The sequence below is a fragment of the Dermatophagoides pteronyssinus genome, unplaced genomic scaffold, assembly GCF_027571235.1.
Source record: "Dermatophagoides pteronyssinus isolate colony J.1.1.1.1 unplaced genomic scaffold, Derpt_VIB-CSIC_2022.12 sq0005, whole genome shotgun sequence".
Classification (NCBI taxonomy): domain Eukaryota; kingdom Metazoa; phylum Arthropoda; class Arachnida; order Sarcoptiformes; family Pyroglyphidae; genus Dermatophagoides; species Dermatophagoides pteronyssinus.
This window is the reverse complement of record NW_027461529.1, coordinates 1,797,772-1,813,597: the sequence shown is the minus strand read 5'-3', so window position 1 is coordinate 1,813,597 and position 15,826 is coordinate 1,797,772. Positions and strand designations below refer to the sequence as shown.

General features: G+C 25.8%; 3 protein-coding genes across 3 annotated transcripts; 1 reads left to right on the top strand and 2 right to left on the bottom strand.

Moving 5' to 3' along the window:
• Positions 1–734: 734 nt before the first annotated feature.
• Positions 735–3,409, bottom strand: Gga (ADP-ribosylation factor-binding protein Gga). The gene is made up of 4 exons (XM_027339118.2): positions 2,780–3,409; positions 2,563–2,721; positions 1,360–2,484; positions 735–1,273 (listed from the first exon to the last, which is right to left on the bottom strand). The coding sequence occupies exons 1-4, from the start codon at positions 3,149–3,151 to the stop codon at positions 926–928; spliced, it is 2,004 nt and encodes a 667-aa protein (XP_027194919.1). The 5' UTR covers positions 3,152–3,409; the 3' UTR covers positions 735–925.
• Positions 3,410–3,719: 310 nt separating this feature from the next.
• On the top strand, positions 3,720–4,723 carry mRpS25 (mitochondrial ribosomal protein S25). Its single transcript, XM_027339145.2, has one exon. The coding sequence runs from the start codon at positions 3,901–3,903 to the stop codon at positions 4,555–4,557; it is 657 nt and encodes a 218-aa protein (XP_027194946.1). The 5' UTR covers positions 3,720–3,900; the 3' UTR covers positions 4,558–4,723.
• beta4GalNAcTA (beta1,4-N-acetylgalactosaminyltransferase A) lies at positions 4,687–15,342 on the bottom strand. Its single transcript, XM_075819884.1, has 7 exons — positions 14,170–15,342; positions 6,289–7,611; positions 5,996–6,228; positions 5,731–5,918; positions 5,541–5,654; positions 5,370–5,474; positions 4,687–5,298 (listed from the first exon to the last, which is right to left on the bottom strand). Exons 2-7 carry the CDS (start codon positions 7,070–7,072, stop codon positions 5,118–5,120), a joined length of 1,605 nt encoding a protein of 534 aa, XP_075675999.1. The 5' UTR covers positions 7,073–7,611; positions 14,170–15,342; the 3' UTR covers positions 4,687–5,117.
• Between the last annotated feature and the right edge of the window lie 484 nt (positions 15,343–15,826).

The window sequence follows — 15,826 nt, the reverse complement described above, 5'->3', positions numbered from 1 at the left end:
ATTATCGATAATTTTCTGAAATGATTTACAAATTTCTGCAATATTTTCTTTATAATTGATTATTATTTGATGATCATCATTATCGATTGTATTAATAATAATTTTCAATTGATTATCAATATCATTATTGATTGTTTCAAATTTTGAATAATCTAAATGTTTGATATTGGATAATGATAATGATGATGGTGGCGGGGGTAATAAATCTGGACGTTGAATAGAATCATTTCCATCATCATCATCAATATAATCGACAAGTTTTCCGAATTCTTTGATTGATATTTCAATATTTCGTATTGGATTTTTATCATCTTCTATTTTGGTTCGAAAAAAATCATTATTATTTTGAATTTGTTTTTGAAGCAGAATTTGCTGAATTTTTAAATCATTTTTTCGAAATTTTTCAACCAAATATGTTAACAAATGATTTAATAATAATGGATTTTTACGTATAGTTTTTTCCAATTGATAATGATCAAATTCAATTTTAAATTCTAAACTAGCCCAACGAATAACGTTGGTAATCAAAAGATTTTGATCAATTTTAAATTTTTGTTGTTGATTTGATTTGGACATTTTTTTTCATTAAAAAATGGTTATGATAAACAAAACAGAAAAAAGAAAAACTAATAAGAAAATGTGCGAAAAAATATTTTTTATTTAAATAAAATTAATAACAACAACAACAACAACAAAATCAATCAAACAGATATTAGTAATGGGCAAACAGTTTAAATGTGTGTGTAATTGATTGATTGAAACAAAAACAAAACAAAACAAACAGAATCAACAAACAAATAATGTGATTTAACAACCGAAAAAAAGAAAGAATGAAAGAAATTTTATCAAAGGATTATATAATAATGTGTTTGTTTGTTTGAACACTTTTATTTTTCTTCGTTTCTTCAGAATATTGATTGATTGATTATGACCACCATAATAATTGTGAAACATGTTCAGAATAATTTCCATCAATTAAAAATGTAAGTTTATATTTTAATTTATATTGTATGGAAGAATGATGTCTATTTGATTCTTGTGTTTGAAAATGTTGTTGATCATCATGATCATGATCATTATTGATAATTGATGAATTTGGCTGTTGTTGTTGTTGTTGATTGACAATATCCTTATTATTATGATTATTAATAAAATAATTTCTATCACAAGCAATCAACATAACTTGACTGATAAATATTTCGGGAAAATTTTGGCCATTTTTTAATCCAGGTAATGTTGAACCAGTTTGATATTGTAATTTAACTTTCATACGCTATTTTATGAATTGAATGAGAATGAAGAATTTTTTTGTAAATATTAAATAAATAAATAAAATTCCATTACAAAATTTATAATTACCTTCGGTACAGCAGCCCAAAAATGAATATCATTTATTGTTGATTGATTATAATTAGTAAATGTTAATAGAAAAACTGATACTTGTTGATGTGGTTTGTTATCAGTAAAATGTAAATTAACAACAAGACCATTTTCATTGAATACAATTAATGGTGGTCGCATTTCACGACATGGTTGAATATCTTCATAACAAATTTGATTAATACTGGCAAGTAATTCGGATAAATCTTTAAATTCTTGATTAGGTTGTTGTTGTTGATTATTCATTGATGAAATCATTTTACCATTTTGATGATTATTAAATTTTTTTGGATCATTAGATAGATTTTGTCGTTCAAACATATCGGTCAATTGATTAAGATTTGAATGTGAATCTAATGTTGATAATGTGCGATGATTATTCAATTTTGTTTTTGTTGTTGTTGTTGTTGTTATCAAATCCTGTAACATTGATTCTTGATTACAATTGTTATCATTCAATGAATAATCAAGATCATCATCAATATTTTCTAAAGAAATTCTTTTCGGTGATGCTAATGGTGTTGTATTCAAATCAAGTAATCGTTCTTCTTCCATTGGATTATTGTTATCCAAAACATTATCATAAGTATCAGTTGTTGTTGTTGTTTGTGATAATTTTGGATCATCCAATAATATAAAATATCGTTTACAAGAATTAATTGTCGACATTAACATATCGGATATTTCGATTAATTGTCTTAATTCTTCATGATCATTTTCAGTAATTTGATTAGAAAATCGATATAAACGAAAACGAATTGTTTCACAATTTGTTAATAATTCACGCATAAGTTGTAAATCTTCATCAGTTGTTCCTCGATACACGACTCGTTTAGTTTCACTATCAATTTTTAGATTATTATTCGATTGTATAACCATTTCGTTTAATAAATGTGAACAATTTCGTGCGGATTCTAATTCTGATACAAAATTTGCTTTAAATTGATCACGTGATTCAGCTTTAATTGCTAAATTTTTAATCAATTGATTAGCTTGTTCAGTTCGTCCACTTTCAATTAATGATCGTAATGTTTTTACTGTTTGTTCATCATCAAAAATTTCATGTTTTGGTCTTGGTTTAGGTGGTGTTGGTGGTCGATAATTCTATAATTCAATACGGATGGTTAGAAAATGCATATTTTTTCAATATTGAAATAGAATTTTCAAAAAAAATATACTTACTTTCAATACATGAACAGGATCATCTAAAACTATTTTCTGTACTTTTAACATTTGATATGCTTCAAATATTTTAGGTAATTCTTTAAAATCCATACTCCATTGAAATATTAATTCAATAATACGTTGACCAACTTTAGCTGATGTTTGATGAGCCAGATACTGAATGATAGAATAAAATAGTTAATTATCTTGTTGTAAACAAAAATAAACAACTTACTTTAGGTGAAACAATTTTAATAATTTCATTAAGAAAACGAAATTTACCCAATTCATCGGCAATTCGAAAACCACCACGTTTAGCAACTAAATCCAAAACAAATAATGAATGTAATGCTTCACTTTCTTGTGGTGATTGTGCTTTATATGCAAGAAATCGTAATGTTGTATATGGTCCATTTGTTTGTGAATTTGTAACTCGACAAAGTTGATCAATTAATTCATCGGTAATTTTTGTCAATGGATTTGTACAACGTGCTAAACAAATATCCAATTCGGTTAATTCTAATGTTGATGCAGAATTTATCTTTATCGTCTTCGTCGTTGTCGTCGTCGATGAAGATGATGATGGCTGAATTGAATTTGTTTGCATTTTATTGATCACTATTCACTATTGCGTCATAATTGGATTAAATTGAATGGTGTCGATAATTTTAATTGCGAAAAAAAATTTGTTCTTTTTTTTTGCTCGAACCATAAAAAATAACATCAAGTCAGGTGTACCGATGCGCAATCGATTCCTGGACCTAGGCAAACAAAAAAGTCATAGACAAACTCAATTGTGATGATGGTAAAGCCAGTATTATATAGCCATCACAGAATATCATTAAATTTTTTATTTTGTAGAAAAAAAAATTCGATTCGTCGCAAATCATTATCATAATCATAATCAATCATTGATTTATTGATTGTTTCAAATGCCAATTCCAAAAAGAAAGAAATAAATAAATAAACAGACAAAAAAAATGAAAACAATGTGAATGCATTGTGATTCTATCGATTGAATAATCCATTTGTCTCCGTTATCAATCCAGTTTTTTTAATTATCTTAAGATAATCATCATACATTAATCTATCAACTTGTATCTGTAAATTTTCAGAATAATTTTAAATTTAAAATGATTTTTATTTATTATTACAGAAAATAAAAATGAAATTGGAATTAACCATTGCGGGTTTTTCGATTCCAAACAAGAATTTCGCTATTTCGACGATGACAGAACCGTTTGAGTGTTTTTGGAATGTTTTTTTTCGTCAACCAACACTCTCTTCACACATGTGTTTTCGATCTGTTTTCTAAAATTGAAATTTTCGAAATTGAAAAAAATTCTTGTAATCATCATGGGATTTTTATTTGGACCAGCACCGATTCGACGTACAATTCCGTATCTTCAAAGTGGTAAACTTATACTGAAAAATCGGGTCAAAATAATGGAAGTTCATTATAATATGTATTGGAAACAATATCGTAAAGATAAAAGTCATCTTTTATATCCACAACATGATGCTCATATTGGTTTACGAGAATTTTATTTTTGGAACATTCCACAGATTCAATATATGAATCCTAATGTACAGATTGTACGATTTTTGGAAATGACACCAAATCCATTTATACGTTGTTGGTTACAAGATGGTAAAGATATTCTATTTGATTGTGATTCACAAACAAAAGAATCGATTATGAAACGATTGATACAAACATTGGGTAAAACTGAAGAACAATTAGAATTCGAAGCAAGTATTAATGTTAAACAAGTTAGCGAAGAAAATGATGCAATTTTTGGTGTGGATCGAAAACGATTCTGTATGTGTGAAGTGCCCGGACAATGTCCATGTCCATCAGTTATTAAATTGCCGAAAAATCTTCGTGGAAAATTTACCAAATATCTTACCGATGATTTGATTAAACAGGAAAAAGAAATTGTTGAAGATGGAAAAGATTTTGAAGATTATCGACCACCACAAATTGCTATTGATCGATTTTTTCAATCATAAAATTCGAATATCATTTCAACATAATCTGGTCAAAAATTGATTTTTCATTTTAATTTTAAATAAAACATAATTTAATGTTTTATTTATTTATTCTTTTAATTTTGTAATAAAATAAAAATAAAAGAATTTATTAATAAATAAACATTGTTGTTGTTTTGTCATCGAATCACATGATTATTATAAAATTTAACAATAATTAAATTATTTAAAAACAATAAGGAAAAAAAAGGATTTCAAATATCATAATTTTTGGTCCATTTGAATCGGCTAAAAAGTGTCAGTGTGAATCATGTTAATGTTGATTTTAGAGCGAGAGAGAGAGAAAAAAATATGGCAACAGAATTTTAAATCGAGAAACAACAACAAATTGCAAATTTTCTCAGGCTGATTGTTTGATTGTTAGTTAATTTGTTTATGATCACATAATGTTTTTTTAAAAAAATGATGATGATGATAAAATGATAGAATCACAAATGTACAGAGTGAAAGTAAACAATAATAATAATTTCACAGGGATAGGAGAAAAAAAATCACTTTGTTTGGTTGGTTGATTGGTTAGTTTAACCGGAAAAATGTCTAGCATATTTTCGATGTCCATTATGATTATTATCATCCGGTGCATATAAGTCAACCAAAATCCATGTATATAATTTTTTAAATACTAAATCAACAATTTCATAATGTATATTATTGATACCATCAGTTTTATAACGTTTCCATCCATTATATAATTTTTTAAATCTAAATTTAACAAAATACAAAAAAAAAAATTTCAAATTAATGAGAATAAATCAAATCAAATCAACAAATACCTTTCAGCATTTGGTGCTGTATTTTGATGTTTTAACATTTTATATCTAGCAATATCACCGGAATAACGACTAATTTTATAACCATAATGACGTATACGATTTGACCTAATTTTTTGGAAAAAAAATTTACAAAACAAATTATTCTGATAATGATAATAAAATGGTACTTACATATCATCATCTTCACCACCCCAACCCCAGAATTCATTTGAAAATCCATTTACTTTGATAAATTGATCTTTTGTTAATGCACTTACACCGCCGAATATATCTTTATAAGGTAATCTTTTCAATTGATTGGAGATAGGGAAAATATTGGTTAATCCATTAAATATGAAAATCATCAAATAAAAAAAAATACCTATAACGAAATTTATCAATAGCAACAGACATATGTCTTGGTTGTTCGGGACAAGTATAAAGATTACGATCATCTTCAGGTATTAGATCAACATCATGAAATATAAAACAATCATATGGATATTGTTTGGATGCTTCTAAAAATCCAACATTCATTAATTTTGCTCGATTAAATGATTTGTTGCCATGCTATTATTATGAATATATTTCATTTTAGTTTAAGTTTTGTTAATGGATTTTTTTAATATTCAAATAATCAAACAAACCTGTTCAACAATAAAAATACCATAATCAATATTTTGTCTCATTAACATTGGATGAATATTGAGCAAAAATGTTCGTAAATGATATTCACGATTACGATATGGAACAATAATGGCAACACGATTATTACTATGACAATGTTTCGGTCTAAAACGGCCACCGATTTCAATTTGTGGAAACATTGTTTCCAATTCTTCCATTGGTGGTGGATCGATTAAAACTTTTAATCGTCCAACTAGAAAAAAAACATAAATTGATAAATTTTAAATTATTTTACAATAAATAAATTACAAACCTAAATTTGGTGGAACAATCGGACAATTTGGTAAACTAGAATTAATTGAATTAATTGAATCAATTAGAATTTTATCATTAATAATATTCATCGATAATGTTGATTGAATTGAATTTTTCATTTTCAAATCACCAGTATTATTATTATTATTATCTAATAATGATGATGATACTGTTGACGATGATGATGATGATTCAACATCATCAACATTATTATTGTGATCAATAATTGTTCGATTATCCAATATTTCCGATGATGATGATGATTGATTGCTTTCATTATTATTATTATTATTATTGATAATTTTATCACGATGATTATAATTTTGTATTGTTGATGGTTGTCCAATATAATGAAATTGATTAACAATTGTACCATTTGATTTAAATTGTATTACAAATAATATAATAAATAATAATAATAATAAAAAACGTATTGAACGTATATATTTAAAATATAATATAAGACTAGTTGAATATTTTTGTAAAAATAATATTATTTTATTATTATAATTATAATGATGATGATTGATGATTGAATTATTTTTTATTTCATCATCATCATTATCAACAATCATTATTGATTGATGATTATTATTGTCGTTGTTGTTGTTGATCATTTCGAATGAAATTGAAGAATTGTTTTCATCACTAACATTATCATCATCATCATCATTATTATTATCGATGATAGAATTTTGATTATGATCATTATCAGTTGCTGTTATTACAGGTATTGGTGATATACGATGATAACGATATGCTTTACCGAATGTTTTTTTCATTGTTAAATAATTTTTTTTGATTTTTGATTTAGGAAAAGGATTTTGAAGCTCGATACTTTGTTTGTTTGTTTGTTGTTATACTATTTTGGTTGTTGTTGTTGTTGTTGATAACCAAGGCAGCAAAAAACACACACACACAATATATTTTTATTAATTTAAGGCAATCAATCAAATGTTGTTACACAACAAAATATGTTTTCATTCATTATAATTTTAAAAAAATCATATTTATCGATTGTTTTATTGATTGATTGATTGATTGATTAGCATCGTCGTTTATATATAAATAATAAAATAGGTTCCAAACAAAATGATGATGATGATAACGGTATCGGATTTTTTTTTAATAAATTTCTTTCAATCAACTAATCAACCAGCCAATCGATCAAACATACACACACACTGATATATGAGATGATCACTTCGATTGCTAATAACCAGACAGAGGAGAGAGGAGAAAAAAGGCCACTTTTCTTAAAATTAATAAATTGACAACGATTTGATGATAAGGATTTTAAAGATTGCTGGTTATTATGATTCTGTTGTTACAAAAAAAAGAAGAAGAAGAAAAAGAAAAATCAAGAGAAAATAATTAAAAAATGAGTATTAATAATGCTAATAAAAATGATGAATGATAAATTTTTTTTTAATAAAAAAATTTTGATAATTGATTGTGTGTATAATCACACAATGTTACAATGTTGTGTTGTAATTTTTTATTATTATTTTTCCAAGATAAAAAAGCCTCATTTTACTTAAATGAAAATCATCATCGTCATCATACAAAAAAACAAATAAAAATAAAATGAATAAATCTTTTCCATTATCCAATGAAAATAATAATAATAATAAAAAAGAAAGAATTAATTTTCTGGAAATAAGATGAATATTAAAGGAAAACCAACGCATAAGACAGTATAAAAAAAAACCAAGTGATAAAAATGACTAACTTATTGACTGTCCATTCTAATATTTGGAAATGGAATAAATTTTACAAGACAAAAACCAAATAAATAAGAGAAAAACATCCTACAACATTTATGTTTGGGGAAGTAAACGACGAACCAAAAACAGAAACAGTAAAAAAACACCCACCAAAAAAAACAAAACGAAGAAATAATTATCATTCATACAAAAAACAATTACAATGATGGTTATTAGGATGATCAAACAATCAAGTATTTAAGGAAAACATTTGAAACGGAACGAAACAGAAGATATAGAAAAATAAAAATGTTGGCCATCAAAAACAACAATAATAAAAAAGAATGATTAACATTCTTTTTCATTCGGTTGTTTTCAATGATGATGATGAACAATATCAAAAATAGAAATGAAGAAATGAAATACCAATTTTGGATTTTTTGTTTGTTTGTTTGTTGTGGATTTTAACGAAAATATGTAAAACATCCTACGATTGTTTCAGCAAAAACAGAAAACAGGAAAAATTCAATGACAATTGAAAATTTAATTAGAATTTTTGTTGTAGTAGGAAGTAGAAGAAAAAAGAAGACATTTTTTTCAAACACAAAAAAAAACCAAAGAATTGAAAATCAATCCAAAATCAATATGATGACCTGGTTTTTTGAATTGAAATTGTTTCGAGGTGTGATGGTCGATATTTTTGTTTTTTCATCTATAAATCATCGGATATTTTTTTTTCATTATAACTTTATTTTAGTCTTTTTTTTTTGTTATTACAAACAAACAAACAGACAGAGACAGAAAGAAATAAATAAAAAAAAATAAAAGAAAACCTGTGGCTCCCAGTTGGATATATTGCCAATCCGAATAAATAATATTATCTTATTATAATAAAGATATTCATCAATTGAAAATGTGAATGGTGGGTGGTGTTGGTGGTGGTGGTGATGGTGGAAATAGAGAGAAAAAAAATTAATCTTTTTCTCTCGTTTTACAACAAACAACAACAACATTAATCAATCAATCAAATGGTGAAAATCAATGATTTATTAAAAAAAACAGGCAAATGCGCTAAACTAATCAATGAAAAACCCAACAAAATAGAAATGTTTATGGAAATTAGAGCAAAGACTCTAATTTTCTTTTTGGCCAACTCTTTAACAACAACAAAATTGATGAGAGAGAGATAGAGATGATTTGAACAACAACAAATCAGGTCATTTTTTGAAGAAAAAAAAAGATTAAAAACCGATAGACAATATTTGATTCTGAAAAGAAAAGAAAATGGATAAAAAATGAGATTCCTAATCTTTTTCGTCGCCCTCAAGATATACTTTTCAATCTGAATGAATCATTTCAATCTTCACAAGATAAGTAGGTATAACCAGCATAATGAGAAAAATAAGAAATTGCCTGTCAAGAATTAGACTGATCAATCGATCGATATATATATTTTTACTTCTTTTTTTGATTATCATCAAAAGTAGATTTGATTTAATGATGATCTATTTTTTTCATGAACAAAATCTATATTTATAAACATTATTATAAATCAAAAGCAAAGAAAAGTGCTTGGCTTGATTTGCTTTTGCAGAAAATTGGCCTCCGCTTAAATTTGGCTTCAAAGAAAAGCTTTAAGCATGAATCCTGTTCGTAAAAAACATTTGTCACATTTGTAAATAAATCGAATCAAAATTTCATCATATAGTGGTCATAATGGACAGATTTTTGTTGTTCATTTCATGAAAAAAATGATCCCCATCCCAAAAAGAATGAAAAGCAATGAAATTCTTCAAAAAAAAAACAACGATCAATAAATGACGAATGGATGAATGAATGAACGATAATAACATGGTACAAAATCGATGTTGATGATGATGATTTTTTTTTTCTTTAGTTGTCGAGTGTCGATGATGATGATGATGATAATGCGGTGATGTGGTGATGAAGTGAAGAATGAAGCTAAATGGAAACTTGATTGACAAACAAACAGACAATCATCATTCATATTTTTCTCAACAAAAAAAAATATTTCTTTAAAATCGATTGGCCAATCGATTTTGATTGTATGTTGTCCTTTTTTTTCTTCTTCTTTTTCGTTGTTAGTAGATTTGAATCGATCATAATTTGATAGAAATATATCTAAAATCGATCATCATCATCATCATCATTTTTATTTCTGTGTCAAGAAATTTCTTCTTTTTTTTCCTTGTCGATCCATAGTTTTTTCATAGTTTTCATTCATTCAATGTGAATGGAATATGGGAAAAAAACTTTTCAATCGAAAAAATATCAATCGAATCGATTCTTTAAAAAAATTTTTTCTTTATCACTATTTCTACCCAAAACAAAACTAAAAATGAGAAGAATAAATATTGATTTTATTTTTCCGGTTAGATTTCACAAACATTATCAAATGATTTTGCACACACACACATACAAGAAACATTCTTTGTATATGTGTGTGTTTAAATTATCAACAGATGGAATTTTCAACCATTGGAAAAAATATTGGAAATATTTTTGTTGTTGCTGTTGTTATTGATCCATACAATTGATTGAAAACATTACATTTCATTTGACACACACAAAACGAATGAATTGTAAATTGTTTTTTTTCTCTATTCATTAGCATTTGTCATAATAATTGTTTTGTTTTACCAAAAATGATTGATGAATGAAAAAATTTCAATGTTGGTGTTTGATTTGATCTGCTGTTTTTGGATCTATATAACAAACAAACAAACAAAATGTTGGCCAAAAATATTTCAAAACTTTTAAGCTTATATATGAATATTTAATTATCGATTTATATGAGATAAACAAGAATTCCAAATAATGTTATGCACAAAAACCTAATCTTTATCATTAGCCAAAAAAACAACAACTAAAAGTTTTTTGTTCATTTTCGGTCGTCGGTGTGGGTGTAAAGATAAATTATTCAAAAGTAAAAACAAAACAAAAAAAATTCAAAGATAAGAATATTCTATCATAATGATGATGATGATGATGATGATGAAACAATTTATTCCAGGTAAAACTTTTACCTAATTTCATCCATTCATTTTACCTTATATTATAACTTTAATGAATTAATTAATTAAAATATTTTGTAATCCTTATTATTAACTTTATTATATTGATTCGAGTTTCAATCAATTTGTTGTTGTTTGTTTGTTTGTTTGTTGTTGAATAACTTGAACATCATTTTATCATTATAAAATATTATTGAATGAAAAAATTTTATTATCATTTTTTTTCGTTCAACAAAACATTATCATAAAAATTGACCAACAAAACATCAATAAAAATGACCATTTCATACCGAACAAGAAAATACTAAATTCACATAACAATCATTAAAAAGATCATGAAATTTGAAGAAAAAATGGAAAACATTATCATCATCATCATCATTATTATTATTATTGACCAAATTCAAATTGGGGAGAAAGCGAACAAAAAAAAACCATAAAATGTAATGTAGAAGTGGAAAATTCTTGCAGAAAAAAATGAAATTTTTTTTTTCATTCTTTATTATCATTCATAACAAACAAACAATCTCAAAAAAAAGTCAATTTTCAATGTGGTTTTTATTGAATAATATTTGTGTTTCATTAATGTTGTTGTTGTTGTTGAATTGAACAAATTGCTTCAAAATCAACTTTTTTCAGAAAAAAAAAGTTTTAAAATGTGTGAAAGAATTTTTTTTCCCATTATCACCGTCTCTTACCCACCCCATTATCATTATCATCATCATAATGGTGAATTGATAATTTGAGATTTCATTTTTTTTTTTTTTTTTTGGTTAAAAATTGGTTTTTCAAATCAAAATAGTAATGTAGGTTGATCTTTGTTTTTGTTGTTGTTGTTTTGTAATGAATTTCTCACAACAACAAAAATTTTTATTTGTTTTTCTGTGTTTATGGTTTATGGTGGTTTTTTTTGCCGGAAAGATTAAAACCAGAAAAAAAACATTTCGAAAAAAAAAATTCGAAAATCAAATAGTAGTTTTCGGTATTTGAAATTGATTTATCCGGAAAAAAAACCCGAATAAATAAGCACTTTTCATTCTTGTTTCTTTATGGTTGTTGCTGTTGCTGTTTTTGTGTTCAGTTTTATCGGTCGGACGGTCGGTGTCGCCATAGTGAGATCAATTATTATATCAAAAAACAAAAGTTAATTTCTTTCTAGGTACCACACCAGGTAGGTAATAATAATCATTTGTTTTTTTCTGGTTATTCAGTAACCATTATCATTAAAACATTATGAAAATCACCAGAAAAAAAGGCGTATAGACAGTTAAATGAGAAAAAAAGAATATTCATCAAATCAAATGATGATGAAACATATGTCTGTTCTGTTCCAAGTAATCATGAATAATGATAATGTTGAGCGGTAACAGGGCAGACAATATATTTATAAATAAAAAATATTCAAACGTTTTTTTGCAGGTAAATTGCAAAAACCACAAAAAAAGACAGCAAAAACAAAGAATTTATGAATGTTTCTTGCAGAATAAAAAAGATAAAATACAATGTATACAACCGACAATCAAAATGAACAGAAAACAGAAGAAAAAAAAAGTTGAAAAAAAATCAAGAAAATTTCCAGACAACAAACAAACAGAAAAATGTTTGTTTGTTTTACTTTTTCTTAATAACAACAACAACAATTTCCGGTTATTACTATCATTATCATCGCCCATTATATCTGGTATGTGTCAGTCATCTGGAGTTTTTTTTGTTCGATGGTAAATTATCAACGAAAAACCGAAAAAACAAAACAAACATCGAACATAACGGAACGGAAAAAAACTTAATTTTTCTCGTTGTTTTGTTTTCTGTTCCGTTATTGTTAATGTGTTATTTTTTTTAAGAAAAAACAAAACAAAACATCATTATCATTATCGATTAATGATGATGATGATGATAATCGATAAATTGAGAATATAGAGAAGATAATCATCCAAGTCAAAATTTCAGGATCAAACTTTGAAAGGTGAAATAAAGGTAATTCTGTAAATGGAAAAAATTTTCCGCTCATTAAACTGATAATAACTTTTCTTCCCTTTAGATAATTATTATTATTTTCTATCTAATTATTAATCAACAACAGCCGAATTGAACAAAAAAAAACAACAACAACAATTATAGAATAATCTAAACCTGAAAAAAAAAGTAAAGCAATTTTGTTTTTTTTGGGTAAAACAAAAACCAAATTATAATGTTAATGACCGTCGTTAATATGTGTAACTATAGCGACTGTATAGTTCATAATGTATATAGTTGAAATAGAGAGAGGTAATGAATGAATGGATTGAGGAAACTCAGCTAGATAAAAAAAAGATCAACCAGGTTGATGCAGTTGATGATGAATGATGATTGTTGATCAACCTTTTTTTTTTTTTTTTTTGGTTGAAATTTTTCCTGCATTTGAGAAACGATAAAAAAAATTAGCTGAAAAAAATCAAATCCTGAACATGTTTTTGATTTTGTTTTTTTTTTCGGTGTTGGTTTGCGACATGGTACGAAAATGAATGATTTTTTTTTGGTTGAATTTCAATCAAGTTGGTTTAGATTGACCAAAAAAATGCAAAGAGAAAATTAATAATTTTACTGCATTATTCATCAGATCAACAGGATTCTTTCATCATCATCCATTTCAACAACAAAAAAAAATTCGTGTTTCTATTTTTTGGGTAATCATCATCATCATTCGTGTCATGTCATCCATGTAATCATTGAATTTAAATTTTATAAAAATTTAAATTAGTTTTTTTTCGTTTTGTTTGATGATGATGATGATGATAGATAATGTTATAGTCCAAAATGATTATCATTTCAAACAACAAACAAACAAACAATAATGTTGTTGGTAAACATGACCGATATTTTTCTTTGTTTGGTGAATTATAGTGGACAAAAACAAACAAACCGAGAAAAAACTGTTTCTGTTTGTGTTGTTGATCCATTCAATTTTTGGTCTATTTGGTTATTCTATAGTTTGATATCATCATCATCATCATCAACAATGAAATGAAATAAAATAAACAAACAAAACGGAAAACACACAAAAGTCATTTTTAATTAAATTCTTTGTTGTTTTTTTTTCAAATTTTTATAAAATTAAAGTAAAATAATTCAAAAATTACAACAACGATAAAAACTTACCAAATAAAATGTTGAAATTTGAAAAACAAAACAAAACAAAAATTCAATGTTTGTTTTGGAATGTGAGCAAATTGTTGATTATTTAAATAATAATCAACAATTTCTCACTTTTCACTATCAAAATGTTCGTGTGTGTTTGTAAACAAATTGGATAAAAACATAGTTGTTGTTGTTGTCGATGATAATCATTATCATTCAATGTACCACTTCTTCATCATCATCATCATCATCAAGATGATAATGATGAAGGAAAAACAAAAATCTTTAACCAACAACAACATAAGTTGAATGGTTGGATGAATGGATAGCAGGAAAGAAAGAAAGAAGAAAGAAAATCGAATCAACAATTGAAAATGATGAAATGTGCTGTTGTTTTTGGATTGATTATTTTATTTTTTAAAATTCATCATAATTTAATTAACTAAATTGATTAGTTAATGATGATGATGATAAACTTTTTTGTTTTGTTTTGAAATGGCAATATTGCACACATTGAACACACAAAAAAACAACAAAATGTTAAACAATTGGATATAAATGTTATTATTCAATTATTTTGTTTCATCAGTATTTGATCGTCAAAACAAACTTACAAACATATTAAAAGCACGAGAGAGAGAGAGAGAATGAAATAATTGACACTGAAAGGAAAATTAAAATAAAAATGTTTTTTTTGAAGATGAAAATCATTTGACGACGACGACATTCAATTTAATAATTTCAATTCAATTAAACAGTGAATGAATGAATGAATGAATGAATGAAAGATAAACGTTGAATAACACAGATTTGAAAAACTTTTTATTTTTTGGATTGAAAAAGAAGATATTTCCTTTTTCCTTTTCAACATTTATTTCCGAATAATATACCACAGTTTAAAAACAACACAAAACAAGAATGATCTATGTTTTGTTTTTTTCATTTAAAAATGTGTTGCCGTCGAGTTTTGTTTTGTAAGGTTACACGAATGAAACCAAACCGAACAGGATCGATGATTATTATCATCCTCACCATCACCATCATCATGATGATGATCATCATCCTCTAAAAATGTTGCGCCTAACTAATAAGTATGGCGCGAGATTTTTTCTCTCATGTTTTTCTCTTGTCTTCTTCTTCTTCTTGTTCTTTTTCGATTTGACTTTGTTTTTTTTCACGAATTTTTTTCATTATTACAAGTTTTTCTCTCTCTTCTTCACTATGGTTATTTTCATTTTCGTTTCGTTTGGATTCGATTTTTTTTTTTTTTTTTTTGAAAATTCGAATGCTAGTGGTATAAGGGAAAAGGAAATTGGATATATGTATACGGATAGATGGGAGAGAGGAAATCTTTATTCAATGCTACTACCTGAATACTGTCGTTTTTATTCTTTTACTATCTACTAATACTACTACTTTTTTTAAGCAAATGGCCAAAAAAACATTCGAATCCAACAAAAAAACAATCATTCTTTATCATTTGAAAATTTCAAAAACTTTATCCGAAGCAAATTTTTTTTTAAATTTGGTTTTTTTTTAACCAGAAAAAACAAAAACAAATGAAAATATTTAATGTTTGATCAATGATAATCAAATTATAATAAATTTTTTTTTTCATTTCGACGAAATTTCGAAAATTGAAACAAATTAACTAAATATTATTATTAATATAATGACA

Bases quoted from the DNA above. Each gene is read 5' to 3' on its own strand.
- Gga (XM_027339118.2), bottom strand. From the start codon at position 3,151: ATGCAAACAAATTCAATTCAGCCATCATCATCTTCATCGACGACGACA. The intron at 2,485-2,562 runs GTAAGTATATTT...ATTGAATTATAG, and splicing joins ATCCTGTTCATGTATTGAAA to AATTATCGACCACCAACACC. The intron at 1,274-1,359 runs GTAATTATAAAT...TTCATAAAATAG, and splicing joins TTTGGGCTGCTGTACCGAAG to CGTATGAAAGTTAAATTACA.
- mRpS25 (XM_027339145.2), top strand. From the start codon at position 3,901: ATGGGATTTTTATTTGGACCAGCACCGATTCGACGTACAATTCCGTAT.
- beta4GalNAcTA (XM_075819884.1), bottom strand. From the start codon at position 7,072: ATGAAAAAAACATTCGGTAAAGCATATCGTTATCATCGTATATCACCA. The intron at 5,655-5,730 runs GTATTTTTTTTT...TCAATTGAAAAG, and splicing joins ATTGATAAATTTCGTTATAG to ATTACCTTATAAAGATATAT. The intron at 5,299-5,369 runs GTATTTGTTGAT...TGTTAAATTTAG, and splicing joins ACAGCACCAAATGCTGAAAG to ATTTAAAAAATTATATAATG.